Source organism: Artibeus jamaicensis, unplaced genomic scaffold (genome assembly GCF_021234435.1).
Source record: "Artibeus jamaicensis isolate MK-2021 breed Jamaican fruit bat unplaced genomic scaffold, CSHL_Jam_final contig_402, whole genome shotgun sequence".
Lineage (NCBI taxonomy): Eukaryota > Metazoa > Chordata > Mammalia > Chiroptera > Phyllostomidae > Artibeus > Artibeus jamaicensis.
The window spans coordinates 4,383,602-4,397,712 of NW_026521818.1; the positions used below are offsets into that span (position 1 = coordinate 4,383,602).

A 14,111-nucleotide genomic window follows, 5' to 3' on the forward strand; every position below is an offset into this window, starting at 1 on the left:
CAACTCTCCCCCTGTAGCCAACTGCTTTCTGATTCTTATCACTATTTTGACCTATTTAAGAGGACTTCCTATGTGTGGACTACCTCTTTTGGATCTGGCTTCTTGTGCTCAGCTGTAGTGGACCCTGTCCAGCAGAGTCCGCCTGTTGTGGTTTATGACGAGAATCAATGCACAGGCAACAACGACCCTGTGTGGAAAAAGGGAACAGGCATGGCAGCTCTCTCAAGGGGAAAGTGCCTATGGTGCCTTGGCCATTCCCCTCAAGGGGGGAGCACCCTGACCTTGCCTAGATAGGCTTTTATTTTCCTGCGGTCTTACATCAAAGATTTATTGTCTATCACAAAGAATATTATTGTCTACATTTTAGGTACAATCAAGGAAATAAAAATAACATGCAAAGGGGAATGGCGATGTGCTCATTAGCTCTGTCCTTGGGAGAACTCACATAGGCTTTGGAAATTACCTTGAAGATAGACAATATACATCTGTTGCTTTAGACCAGGGTGAGGCAGTTTTAGCAAAAGCAAACTATAATAATCTGTATGCATTTTCTAGGCCTGATTCCCATGGGAAAACTCGGTTTGAAGGTCTGGCTCCTGCCCACCACTTTGCTTCTGCAGGTTTTCCATACAGAGTGAGTCACATTTGCTAGGCCAAAACAAACCGGTCCCCTACCCTCAGCCTACATTTTTTTCTTATAAATGTATTGTTTCACATAAAATCCACTCATTTGAAGTGTACAAAGGGGGACCCCCCAAAAAAACCCCACCATTATCTTGTGGAGGGTGGGCCTCTTGTAGCACAGGCTTCCTCCACTAGGTGAGTATTCTAGGAATCCATCTGTATCAGTGTACCTGCTGGTGTTGTTGTGAGAGGCTGAGTTCGGCTTCAGTGGATTTTTTTTTTTTGAAAACTCTTTCATAACATTTGCCCATTTCATGATGGGTGATTTGCATGTGCACCTTCCCACACCATGCTGAGTGCTCAGCAGTTTTTGACCAAAAATAGCATGACTCATGTACCCGACCCTCCCTATGCAGCCAGTCTCACCCCGAGTGACTTTTTTTGTTTCCCTGGATGAAAAAAGTTCTCAGTGGGAAATGTTTTGCCCATCAAAAAACGGCAGAAGCACTAAAAAGCATCAAAATCAACGAGTTCAGAAACTGTTTTGAGCAGTGAGAAAAATGTCTCGATGGGTGTATTGCATCAAATGGAGCGCACGTTGAAGGTGACAGAAGTCTAAACATGTAAGAATGAATACACAATTTTTTATAAATAAAGTCCAGGTTCTTTTGTGTACCCCCTCATACTGTTAAAAAATTCTGAATATTCACAGAATTGTGCAACCATCACCACCATCTATTTTTAGGACTTTTTCAACATCCCAAAAAGAAATCTCTTACTCATTGGTAGTCACATCCCTTTCTGACAACTTGCTTCCGTGCCCCAGGCCCAGCAACTACTAATCTGCTTTTTCCGTGTATAGGTTCGACTATTCTGGACATTTCACTCAAGTGGAATCATACATTATGGACTTTATGACTGGCTTCTTTCACTTGCCATTGTTTTTAAGATTGAACAGTGAATGGGGGCTTCATTCCTTTTCATGGCTGAATAACATTTTTTTTTATTCTTAAGTTGATGAACATTTTGATTGTTCTCCTTTTTGACAACTATGAATAATGCTACTACCATACGTTTGTGTTAAGTTTTTGTGAGGACGTATGTTTTATGGGAGTAATATACCCAGGAATGGAACTGCTGGGTCATATGATAACTCTGTATTTAGCATTTTGAAGAGCTGCCTAATTAGTTTTCAAAATGGCTGCAGCATTAACTTTCCTACCCGTGGTATATGGGGGTTCTAATTTAACTTCTCTACATCTTCAACAACATTGGGTATTGTCTTCTTTTTTGTTTTAGCCATATGAGTGTGTATGCAATAGTATTTTATTATGACTTTGATACGCATTTCCCTAAAGACTAATAATGTTAAACATCTTTTTATGTGTGTATTGGTTATTTGTATATCTTCTTCAGAGAAATGTCAATTCAAATTATTTGCCTACTTTTAAAATTGTGGGGTTTTTTTGAGGGGGCCTGTTTTTTAATTGTTGACTTGGAAGAGTTCTTTTTATAGACATAATACAAGTTCCTTGTTGGATAATGATTTGCAAAACTTTTTCCCATTCTGTGGATGTTGTTTCAGTTTCTTGAAGGTGTCCTTTGATGAACAAAAGTTTTAATTTTTATGAAATCCAGTTTATTTTCCTTTGTCACTTGTGTTTTTGTTGTTATATTTGAGAAACCATTTTCTAACCTAAGGTCATGAAGAATTATTCCTGTTTTTTTTCTAGGAGTTTATGGTTTTAGCTCTTATATTTAGATAATGAACACATTAAAAAATATGGAGTTTCTTCTTATTGTAGCTTTGGCCACATCTTCAAATTAGTGTACTCAGTTTTATTTTCTAAATAGTTCAGAACAACATTATGTTGTAGACTTTATTTTTACATTTGGTTATGGTATGCTTTTATGACCTTTATTATACAAATTGGAGCATTATAAACTTTTATGAGTTTGAGTTTTTAAGGTTGTCTTTTGCCCAAAATACCCATTTTTGCAACTATTCTCTGACTTCACTTAAGCTTCAATATTAAGTGTACCTGAAATAATTCAGTTTTATTAGTTATACTATTTATATTACTCATATTCTAATTTTTAAGTCTAGTAGGTTTGCCAAAAATTGAGTGGTATGTTCTTTTAAATGTTTTCTGTAATTTTTCCTAACAAGTTTTTACTTTTAACATATTTTGGTCATCTTAACCTTGCATAATGGAACAAAATATTTTCCATGACCTTTCCTGGTTTGATTGGTTAATAGCATTTTCAATTCTTCTTATATGTAGTTTTTCTTAATTTTCCCCTTTAAAAAAATAATTGCTTACAACAAGAAAAACCCTAGTGGGATACTGGTTTCAGGTGTCTGCCCAGCACAAACCTCCTTTTATGTCCAAGTTTTTAAAAATGGAGTTTACATGCTCTTTTACATTATTACCTTTTAGGGATTCTGTCATTTATTGCAGCCCAGTTGGTACTCCTGTGGATCAGGTGGTTTTGGTGTGGAAACTTTTAATAAGATCAGTGATGCTAAAATTTCAGACAGCACTGCAGCATAAGATATTAATTTTTACTCTTGTTTTATAAGCTTATTCTGCCCTTGTTATTTGGGACAACATGTATTTTTTATTTTATAACTTAATTTTGATATTTCAAACTTATAAGGAGTTGCATGATAGTGCTTGGGTAGGGCTCCCATATATCCTGTACTTAGATTCACGTGCATCTTTTTCTGAATCATTTGAGAGTAAGTTGGAGACATCTTGTCCCTTTATTTCTCAATCCTTCATTGTGTATTTTCTCTGAAATAAGGACATTCTCTTATAGAATAAGAAGGTAGTCATCAAATCAGCAATGTTAGCAGTGATACAGTACTATAGTCTGTTTCATAGGCTATATTCAAATTTTGTAAATTGTTTCAATAACATTTTTTATAAAAGCTGATTTTTTTTTTTACCTTCTAGTCTAGGATCCAATCCAGGGTCATGTATTGCATTTAGTTGTCATGTCTCTTTTCCTTTAATCTGGAACTGTTCTTCAGGCTGTCTTTGGATTTCTTGACCTTGATATTTTTGAGGAGTACAGGTCTCTGGTATAGAAAGTTAGTCAATTTTAGTTTGTCTGTTTTCTTATGGTTAGCTTCAGGTTATTTTTATTCTCTCCTTCCTATCTATCTATCCATCTATCTATCTACCTACCTACCTACCTACCTACCTAATCTAACCTTATTTATTTATTTTGCTAGATTGCTAGAATGTCACTGCGGTGATGTTCAGTTGTCCTCAGGACATCCTATCAGGAGGCTAATGATGTCTCTATTCCAGCATCAGTCATGTGAGCCTTGATAGGTTGCTGAAGTTGTGTCTGTTAAGTTTCTTTGCTGTATTCTTACATTTTCTCCTTTCTAATTAATAACTAATTTGTGTGAGATACATTGAGAATAGGTAAATATCATGGTCCTCATTAAACTTTATATTTTAGTTTTAGGATCTATTGGTGATTTCCTAACTTTATTCTATAATTATTAGTTGCAATCTACTAACAGGAAGTGTTTCTTTTTTATTTTCTATTTATAGGCTCATGGATTCTTATTTTATTCAATAAGTTATAGTCCAGCACTCTTATTATTTATTTTGACTACCCTTTTGTCCCAGCTGTGGCCAGTGGAAGCCTCTTCAGGCTGTCTCCTGAGTTAATTTAACATGTTCCCATGATTCTTTGACCATTTCTTTAATTTATGGCATAAGAATATGTCCCAGGCTTACCTTATACTTTTCAGCCTCAACCCTGGGATAAACCATTTCTTTAAGGTTGTTTTTAGTGGAGCATGGCATTTAGAGCTCCAGATCTGGGAGCTACAGTGAGCTCCCTGGTACTGAGGTGTTAACTGTATCTAGGTCCTTTTAGTGCACTGAGCTGGGAAGTGTGTGTGTGTGTATGTACTAAAAACCGTAAATTAGTATGGATATTTCTTACCTTAATTTAGTATCATAGGGTATATTCCAGTCTCCCACATTTACATGTTTGTGGTTCCTTTTTTTAACAGTGAAAACCTTGTCCTAATTTGTTTAATCTCTAAATACATCGAAGGTAGTTTCAGAATTATTAAACCCATAGTGGCACAAAAAATTACTGAGCAGACTTCAAGATTTCTTTACAGTTTTTTGGAGATAAATTACATATGTGAAATGCACAGATGTTAGGTGGTCAGTGTCTTAAGTTCTGGTGCGTAGTCTTGATCCTCTGAGAGTTCTGACATCCTGCTCAGTCTTTGCTCAGTTTCCCGACTCGGCGCTCATCTTCAGCGCTGCCCTGCACAGGCCTTCCTGCCGCTGTCTTTTCTGTTTCTCGGTGTTACATTATTTGTGTGGTAGTGTCTGCAACTAGAGTCAGAAGTAAAATTAATTCGTTTTTGTAATCCTAGGGCCTGTCATAGTCTTAGATATATGGAAGGTGCTAAGTAGGAGTTCGAATAAAAAATACACACAGTAATACTATTTATGTTGATTTATAGATTGCATGTAGATGACTTCTGTGAGAATCCTGAATAAATAAAAGATCAGATTTGTATTATGCCAAATGAATAATGGCATTTCATCAATTCTAATCTGTGCATTTATTTACGTATTACATTTTGTCCTCTGAAATTGAGATATATCTTTAGTTGATGGCTTTTAACATTGGCGGGAGTAAGGTATGAAAGCTCAATTGACATCTTTTAGGTAGAGAGAAGGCACCAGCATCAAAAAGAGAAAACAGAAGGTTGATGGACGGTGGCGGGGTTTGGGAGACTGGGTGAAAAAAGTGAAGGGATTACAAGTACAAATTGGTAGTTACAAAATAGTCACAGGGATGTAAATTACAGCGCAGGAAAGTGTACGCAGTAATACTGTAATAACTATGTATGGGGCCAGGTGGGTGCTTGCAATATCAGGGGACCACTCTGTAAAGTACGTGATTGTTTAACCACCACCATGCTATACGTCTGAAATTGATACAGAATAATATTGAATACCAACTGTAATTGAAAAAAATTTAAATGCAAAAAACCTTAAGATTTAGTGAAATATGGTAGTTATTTTGGTCAGTTTTGCCACTGTTTAATAAGATGATTTGGAATAGCTGAAAGGCATAAAAGACAGTGTAAGAATTTCTTAATGTTGGGATCCGGGAGTACAAAGTGAAATGAGTTAGCTGACTTGCCTTTATTGCATAAATTGCAAATTGAGGGGCTATCCAGCTTCACAAAAGTTAGGACTATGAGATCCTAGAAGGAGGACTTGATTCAGTTCGTCCCTCCAGCTCCATTGAATGGCAGGAGTTTTTAAATATCTATAAGGTGACAGAGCACTTACTTCAGCATCAACTGATTTAACTTCCAGTGCGGTCCCCCTGCCTGGGAGACTTGGCCGTGGCAGGACCCTCCCTTCAGACAGTCCTGTTGGGAGTGCTCCTGAAGGCGAATGTGGGGCAGTCCCTTTGTCTTCAGACCGAGAAGACCATATAGGCCTCTGGGTCTGACTGTGTTGTGACTTCTTTTTATTTCATTTGTTAATTAAAAAAGAAATAACACTTGTTTTTTTTTTGTCCCTCCCCCCAACAGGAGTGAAACCTCGGTCTGGTTGGTCTATTGATCCTTTTGGACATTCACCAACAATGGCTTATCTTCTAAACCGAGCTGGATTTTCTCACATGCTTATCCAGAGAGTTCATTATGCAGTTAAGAAACATTTTGCTTTGCATAAAACGCTGGAGTTTTATTGGAGACAGAATTGGGGTATGTAGGATTTGATGAAAGTTGAAGTTCTCACTTGACCTAGAAGCTATTTCATAAGGGTTGTGAACTCATGCCATTATGGGTTTTATTCAGAATGTCAGTCTTGAAAATCAGGTTGCTTGAAGGTACACATTCTTACTTTTCTATGTATGCATGCCAGAATTCTTTTAAACCATGGTGAGAATACTTATCTATAGAACTTTGTAGACTCTTATGCATAAAGGAAATAAGTAGAAGGAATTAATCTTTTGCAAATAATACTTTCATTTTTATTTTAAAAAGCACCTGTTTTATCACAAAATTGAGCATGTCTTAGAACTAATGTCAAATCATTTATCTCATATTCAGCCAGTGTTTTTTTCCCTTCTTTCTTTCTTGTCTCTGCATCTACTACGAATTGCCTTTTAAAACCATATCCTGTTCTCTGAGATGAGCCCTTATATTACCTATATTGCTTACTTTCTTACTGTGTTTTTGGACACTCAGGCCTTCGAAGGACATACTTCTGCAGCTCTTTGTTGGGGGAGAAGAGACAAGATTTAGGTCTCTTGGGAGGCTTTATTTTCCCACCCCTATTTGAAATTCAGAATATTTTAAATTTATTTTTTATTTATCGAGTCTTTATTAGGGGTCATGCATTGTATTATGTGCCTTATACTACCTCTCTCATTAGATCTTCAAAATAACTCTTTACATTAGGGTATATTATTATCCCTTCTGTGTAGTGAAGAAGTAGAGGCTTAGAGATGTGAAGTCATTTGTCAAAAGTCACACGGGGAGTGGGTACAGAGCCGAGACTTGAATCAGGTTAGAAGCTGAGGCTCCTAACCCTTATCACACACTGCCTTCCCAGGATTGAGTTCTCAGTCAGATTTCATCTGAGAAAAAGGATTTAGTTGCTAAAACAATGTTCAAAATTACAATATTATATCATACTTGCTTTCCTGTGTAATCTAGTTCCCCCTCTTAAGTGTTGTAGAAAAATCATTTGTAAATCTAGATGTAACTTTCTTATCGAAACACTGCTGTTTCAATAAGGAAGATAGCGATATAATTTTTTTATTTTGGAAAATTAAATCTGTAGGGAAAATAAGAACTTGTAGAGGGTTTGATCAGATGCAAAGGAGCATATTGATTTTTTTTACAAAAGGATTCTTAATTTGAGGGAGCCCTACTTAAACTATTGCCTACATTCCAGTTTCCCATAAATATTAGTCAACAGGGAATTACTGAGCATTTTTATATAGTTAATACCTAACTTGGAATAAAATAGAAAATGTCCTTGCCTCTAAGGAAATTATGGTCTCATCTGATAAAAAACTGAATGTAGCAGAAAAACTAAAATTTGCAAGTGGACTGCTAAATAGTGTGGTGTGAGAAGAAAGAGTGGGGTATGTCCGTGGTCACAGGAGAAAGGAGGAGCAAGTTCTATTGGTTCTGACACTCGTAACGACCTCTGTGCGGTTAGTGAGCGTTGTAGTGACCAGCATCCATGGTGTCACACTCGACGTGATTCGGTGAGACAGCTGGCAGCAGGGAATGATAGCAAATTATAATAACTTTAAAATTTGGGAAAGAATTAACACTTAAGCTAAATGGAGTGAGAGGTAAAACAAATATTTTAGGATTTATCTGGTAGATTTGAATATGTTGCTTTAATGTTATGTTTTGCAATTAAGTTGAGCTTTGTGTGTTTTGATCCTTACTGAGGCAGTTTTCATTTTCAAATGTAAATGTTGCTTTCTTTTGCCCCTCTTTTTTCTTTTGTCTGTCTTTATTATAAAAGTAATACAAACCTATTTTTGAAAATTTGAAACCCATGAAGAAATAAAGGGGGATAGCTATTCACAGGTCAGGCTCATACAAAGATGATAACTTTTAACTACTGGTTAAGCCCTTCAGTCTTGCTGGGTGGTTGGCTTCTGAGCTCAAGGGCAGTTATATCAACACCTTGCTAGCATTTATGTTTTAATTAAAAATAATTCTGCATCAGGAATCAGTGCTTTGTTTTCCGTGGTTTTTTTTTTCATTTGCTTGTTTTGTTTTTGAAAATTCTTTTCTTATGCTCCCGTCTTGGTGGAAGGTCCTGTTGACTCTTTTTTGGTGAGCATTGGGGTGACTCTGTGAACTCTTCTGATTGTGCTTCCTCCTTCTTCCTGTGAGAAGTAGATAGCAGTTTGCCCGCTATCGTCACAAGTGCCCCTTCTTTCTGTTTCGTCTTTTACTTTCTTCCTCTCTTCTCATCCAGACTCTGCAGCTAATGGTCTCCCTCAGTGTATGTTGTTACGGGAGGTGGGAACAGGTGTGGCAAGAGCTGGAAGCCAGGGATGGCCATGGCCATAATTTTGGATGAGCTGATTATAAATTTTTCTACTCAGTTTGTATCATCCAAGTCAGCAGATGTTGGTTCATAATGGGGCTTTTCTGCCTCTGCTAAGTTTACATGTAAGAGGAGGATCTTACTTCAGGCTGGCAGTCATTCAGTCCTTCTGGGGTGTGTGCTACTAGGAGTTAAAGGGATTGTTGACTTAGGACAGAGTTTGCATTATGTAAGTAAAAAGTCTGGCATTTTGAAGAGTTTTGGGAAAACAAAATTTATAAATGCAGGTTTGTCTGTTGGCTCTTTATTTTAGATCTGGGATCTGTCACAGATATTTTTTGCCACATGATGCCCTTCTACAGCTATGACATCCCTCACACTTGCGGACCTGATCCTAAAATATGCTGCCAGTTTGATTTTAAACGGCTTCCAGGAGGCAGATTTGGTTGTCCCTGGGGAGTCCCCCCAGAAACAATATATCTTGGAAATGTCCAAAACAGGTATGAAAATAATACATTTCATATGACAACATCTTGAACAAACAAGCATTAGTTGCTTGTTGCTGAAGGGGTGAATAAATGGGCTTCAGTAGCCAACAGTATCCTCATTCAAGGTTTTCATTCAAACTAGATGTAAAGCAACTAAAAATACCAGACCCTTGATGATGACTGTTATGTGCTAAGGCTTAATGGAAAGTGAACAACAGTAGATCAATATATAATGGATAATGTATACTGAACTGTTACTACTCTTTCCTGTGCCCTCATTATAAAAGTCTTCTACTGTGTTTGATTGATTTCATATACTTTGTTGGTAATAAAATTTCTGCTCTCTATTGTATAAATTGGTAAGAAAAGCAACCCAACTGTAAGCACATATTTATTGATATGGAACACATAGAGATTGTAATTATTTGTTCCCTTAATAACAATTTCAATAATAGTGAATGCTGCGTAGCCTGATGAATATACATCTTTGCATCTTTGTGATGTGTTTGAATTACAGAAAACTTTAATTAGAAATATTTATACCTAAAGATATTTAAATAAAAAAGCAATGAACATATTTTAAAGAAAATTGCTGATGATGGAATTATTAAATCAAGTTCCATGTAGTTTTTATTTTGGTGCTTTTAAAATTTGATTTCTCCACTTTAAAATTAGTGGCATATACTGAATGCATTAAAATAAAACGTGTTATTCTATAAACCACTCATCTCTGCTAGAAAAACAATATAGCCTTTTAAATAAAATAAGATCTTTGCACTGTACTCTTCCAAATGTATTTATTTTTTAAAAATTGTTTTTTAAATAACATGAGAGGAGGAACATGAGATTGGATCTCTTTGCCTACAGCAAGTCCTTGTGATCATAAAGAAATTGTTCCAGTGTGAACCTCTGTGGCAGACACAAAAGGGCAGCCTCCTTCCAGCCATGGATCCTTACCATCAAAGTCTGACTTTCATAGTTGTTTTGAAAAACTGTCCAAGATTAGGGATTAACATTGTTTCATTTTCTCGGTTCCTGCAGCAGGGAAAATCACTGAGGAACACTGAACAAACAGCCTGCTTTCAGGGATTAGGCTAGTTGGAGAAAATAGTCCCGTCTATTACATAGGAAGAGGTGGGGGGCGGGGCAGGGTCGGCCTGCCTGTCTCCTTCAGAAAACAGCTGTTTGTCACTGAATCTGGTATTTACACTGATCCTCTGAGCTCTGGTGGTCGGGGATAGGGAACTGATTGAGGGGTATAGCCAGAAGCTTCTTCATTTGGGGAGTCCCAGTGTACCCATAGGTGTCACGAGTCCCCTCTCCTCTGGGTGGGTGGTGCTGCTGCAAGTACCTGCAAGGCATTTTCATGTGCAGTCCTTTTGCTGTGTCATATGACCTTTCAAGAGCACACTTTGTGCTCATTCAGTTCCAGGGATTCTGAAAGTGGTTTCCAGGCACCTGGGGGCATACAGGTAAATGAATCTATGTAATAGTTGTGTAGATTAAAAAAAAGACATTATTCTAAGTATTGAAACTTTAGCCCTGCTGGTTATTTCACAGCCAGATATCACCTTTGTTTTGAATTTTGTGTGAATGGAGATCTAACACAGATCTTCCATCTTAGTGATGCTTGACTTTTTAACACCCTAATGAAAGTGAAATTTAACTACATTATACAGGTGATACATTTGATACATTGAAGTTCAGCAGGTTCCTGTACTTTGAATATAAAGAAATATCATTCTTCATCAATTTCAGTTTTTGGTATAGAACCATGTATTTTACATATGATGACGATTTACCTGTTAGATGATTTTCCTGGTTCTGCTTAAGCTGACATTACTTCCATAGTAGAATAAGTGAAGAGCAAATTGCAGCCGCACATCCTCAAATGTGATGTTGGTCAATTCACTGGTCATTACTTTACCATATATTTAGTGAGTATCCACTGCCAGATGGTATAGGTTGGACCCTTGGCTTTCCTGGTGTTGACACTTTTTGGGCAGACGCTTGAAAGTTAGGAGAGTCGCCGAGTGGAAAAGGCACATCATTAATGTTCGTGATTCCTTTCATTTTATGTGTTGTACACGTGTACAAGTAAGGTAGTAAACTTTGGGACGCATTTAAATGATCACGGCTCCTCTTTTATGCTGGTTGAAGGATCTTATTTAGTGCCCAATCATGGTATATCGTATACTGTGATTTATATATTTGTTTTTGACTCATATTTCTTTTGGTCTTATCTTTCTATGTGATTAATCTCATATGTATTTTTTTAACTGTAAGTAATAATCTAAAAATTGTTTTTAGTAAACTTAGAATATTAATAAGTTACTAGTAAAAATTAAGTACACTAATGATCTCAAAAAACTCTACATTATGTTATCTGTGAACATTCTGGTTATATTTTATCAAGCTATTAATTTTTTGCTAATAATTTAATACTTGTAAAGCAAAATGTGTAATCTCTAAATAACTAGAGATTATTGATATAAAGAGATCATGTGAGATTCTTGATTTAATTAAATGTTTTTTCAGAATTTTTATAAAACGCCTCTTTCTATCATTGACATCCTTTGAGTTTCTTTCATTAAGTTTTTACATTGTGAATTAGAATTTACTCCTACATCATCCTTGAAGTGAAAATTGGAATACTTGGTAAAAAGCATATTTGTCATCTATCATTAATTTCTTAAGCTTTGGTCTTACAAACATGGAGAAATACTCTAGTTCTGCTTGTTTAATTTTATTTTCATAAGCCCTTTCTATTTGTTCCTATTCTCAGACTTCCTCAGTTGGTGCCCATTCAGCATTTTCCAAAGTGTTTTCTGCAGAATACTAGAATATGAAATACAAAACATATCAGCAAGTTGTTTTTAGCTGACCTTTTGAGTCATGGGTTAGAGCCCAGGGATGTAGTAAACAAAGTGGCTTACTCAAGTCCTGAGCTTTATCTGTCATTCAGTATTGAGGACAGCATGAAAAATACTGAGATTATTGATGGCAGGTGTTAAGTGAATTGATTTTCTACCTTTAAGAAAAGAAATACGGTTCTAAAATGGATTCGTTCAAAGTATACTTTTCATATGTTTGATCAGGCATTTTAGTATAAATTAGAGAAAGAGATACTAACTCAAATGAAACTTCATACTAACTCATGAAACTTACTTCTCACATAGTTGAGAAATCCTTACTGTCTTTGTGGACTATGTGGGATCCAGTCTCTGTGGCTGGGCTTTCAGAGGCCATTGATGCCCCAGTAATTATATCCCAGAGTTGGTGTGTGACTTTATTTCTCTAAAGATAATCTTCTGGGAAGCTATAGGTTTTTCCATCTGATTAGGAACTTATGAATATTTTAAGTAGATATGAAGATTAATATGAGTTAAAAAATCTGCCTCATAAATCACACTAACCTATGATATAGGTAAATTTCTTTTAATATAATATACTTTTTAATAAGTTGCCCATTGTTCTTTTCTTAACATTTTTTTTTTAATTTTGTAGGGCTGCGATGCTTCTAGATCAGTACCGAAAGAAGTCAAAACTTTTCCGCACTACAGTTGTCCTGGCCCCACTTGGAGATGATTTCCGCTACTCTGAACGCACTGAATGGGATCATCAATTCAAGAATTATCAGCTGCTTTTTGATTATATGAATTCTCAACCTCGGTATAATGTTAAGGTAATGAGAAAATGTATAATTATGATACTGGATTTGAAGTTGAGCCTTCATTTTAATTGAAACTGGAAGACAATGGCTTGAATGGCTTTGTCCCACATCCCAGTATTTCTTAGAACACATAGTTCTTGTGTACAAGTGTAATTCATGAAGAGGAAAATTACCCTCTACTCTAGTTCCATTTCCAAAGTTTTCCATTTCCTACCACTCCATGAAGGTTACTGAGCCATTCTTTTTATGTGGTTGAAAACATGTACCTACTAAGTTGTGATCCTCGTTTTTCAATGATGTTCTGTTTTTCTCCCAGCATTGACAATTTATTGTTTCTCTCTGACAATTGCATTTCTGTGATTTAGTATTGCGACTGGCAGATGAAGATGAACATGTCATGAATTTTGCAAACAAATGTCCAGAGAATACACTAACATTTTTCTTAGATGAGAGAAGACCTCTGAAATTAATCATTTGCCTGTAGTTTTCACTTCTCTTTTCTTACGGAAAATTTAAAATGTATCCTAAATGAGAATAACACAAGTACATTCCCTACCACCCTGCAGTCCACAGTTTAGCTACAACTCAAAGTCACTTTCATTGTGTAGCTCTGCCTCACTGTCATTTCATTCCTCCCACTGTGATTATTTTGGAGCAAATTTCAGATGTCATATAGTTTCATCTGTAATCATTTCAGTATCTCTAAGTGAAAAGGACTCTGTTCGAAAATATAATCATAATACCATTATTACATCTAAAAACTTATCAACAATTTATTAAGAGATTCAAATTTTCCTAATCTCCTAAAAGCATTTTTTAACAGATGCTTTGTGTGAGTCAAGATTGAAACAAGAGTCATATAATAGACCCTTTATGAGAAAATTAATTATCCAACATGTTTATTATATTCACATATTAACTTTCAGGCAGTAGAAAATCTGTGGAAATACTGTAGAAGGAAAGTGATGTTACTGTGTAGGAAATTAGAAAGCTGGTAATAGACCACATTTTATGTAGCGAAAGTTAAAGTTTATTAAGTAAACTTAATATCAAATAGATAAATAAAATGTCAAGTTTATTTAAGATACTTAGAACTAAATTTCTACTAGATTATGAACTCTGAGCTTCAGGATTATGTTTAAATCATCTTTGTAATGAGAATGTTCTCAAAGATGAACATTTAATAAGAAGGGCACATAGGTATGTGCGTATTTTTTTTTTGTCCTCATCCAA

The 14,111-nt window shown here is 35.9% G+C and overlaps 1 protein-coding gene across 1 annotated transcript in view; it reads left to right on the forward strand.

The window, feature by feature from the left end:
- MAN2A1 (mannosidase alpha class 2A member 1) overlaps positions 1-14,111 on the forward strand; it is a 168,052-nt gene that overhangs the window by 67,389 nt on the left and 86,552 nt on the right. The window contains exons 6-8 of the mRNA XM_037167046.2: positions 6,224-6,397; positions 9,031-9,217; positions 12,713-12,890. Coding sequence (XP_037022941.2) covers positions 6,224-6,397; positions 9,031-9,217; positions 12,713-12,890 — 539 coding nt within the window. The remainder of the gene's footprint in view (positions 1-6,223; positions 6,398-9,030; positions 9,218-12,712; positions 12,891-14,111) is intronic.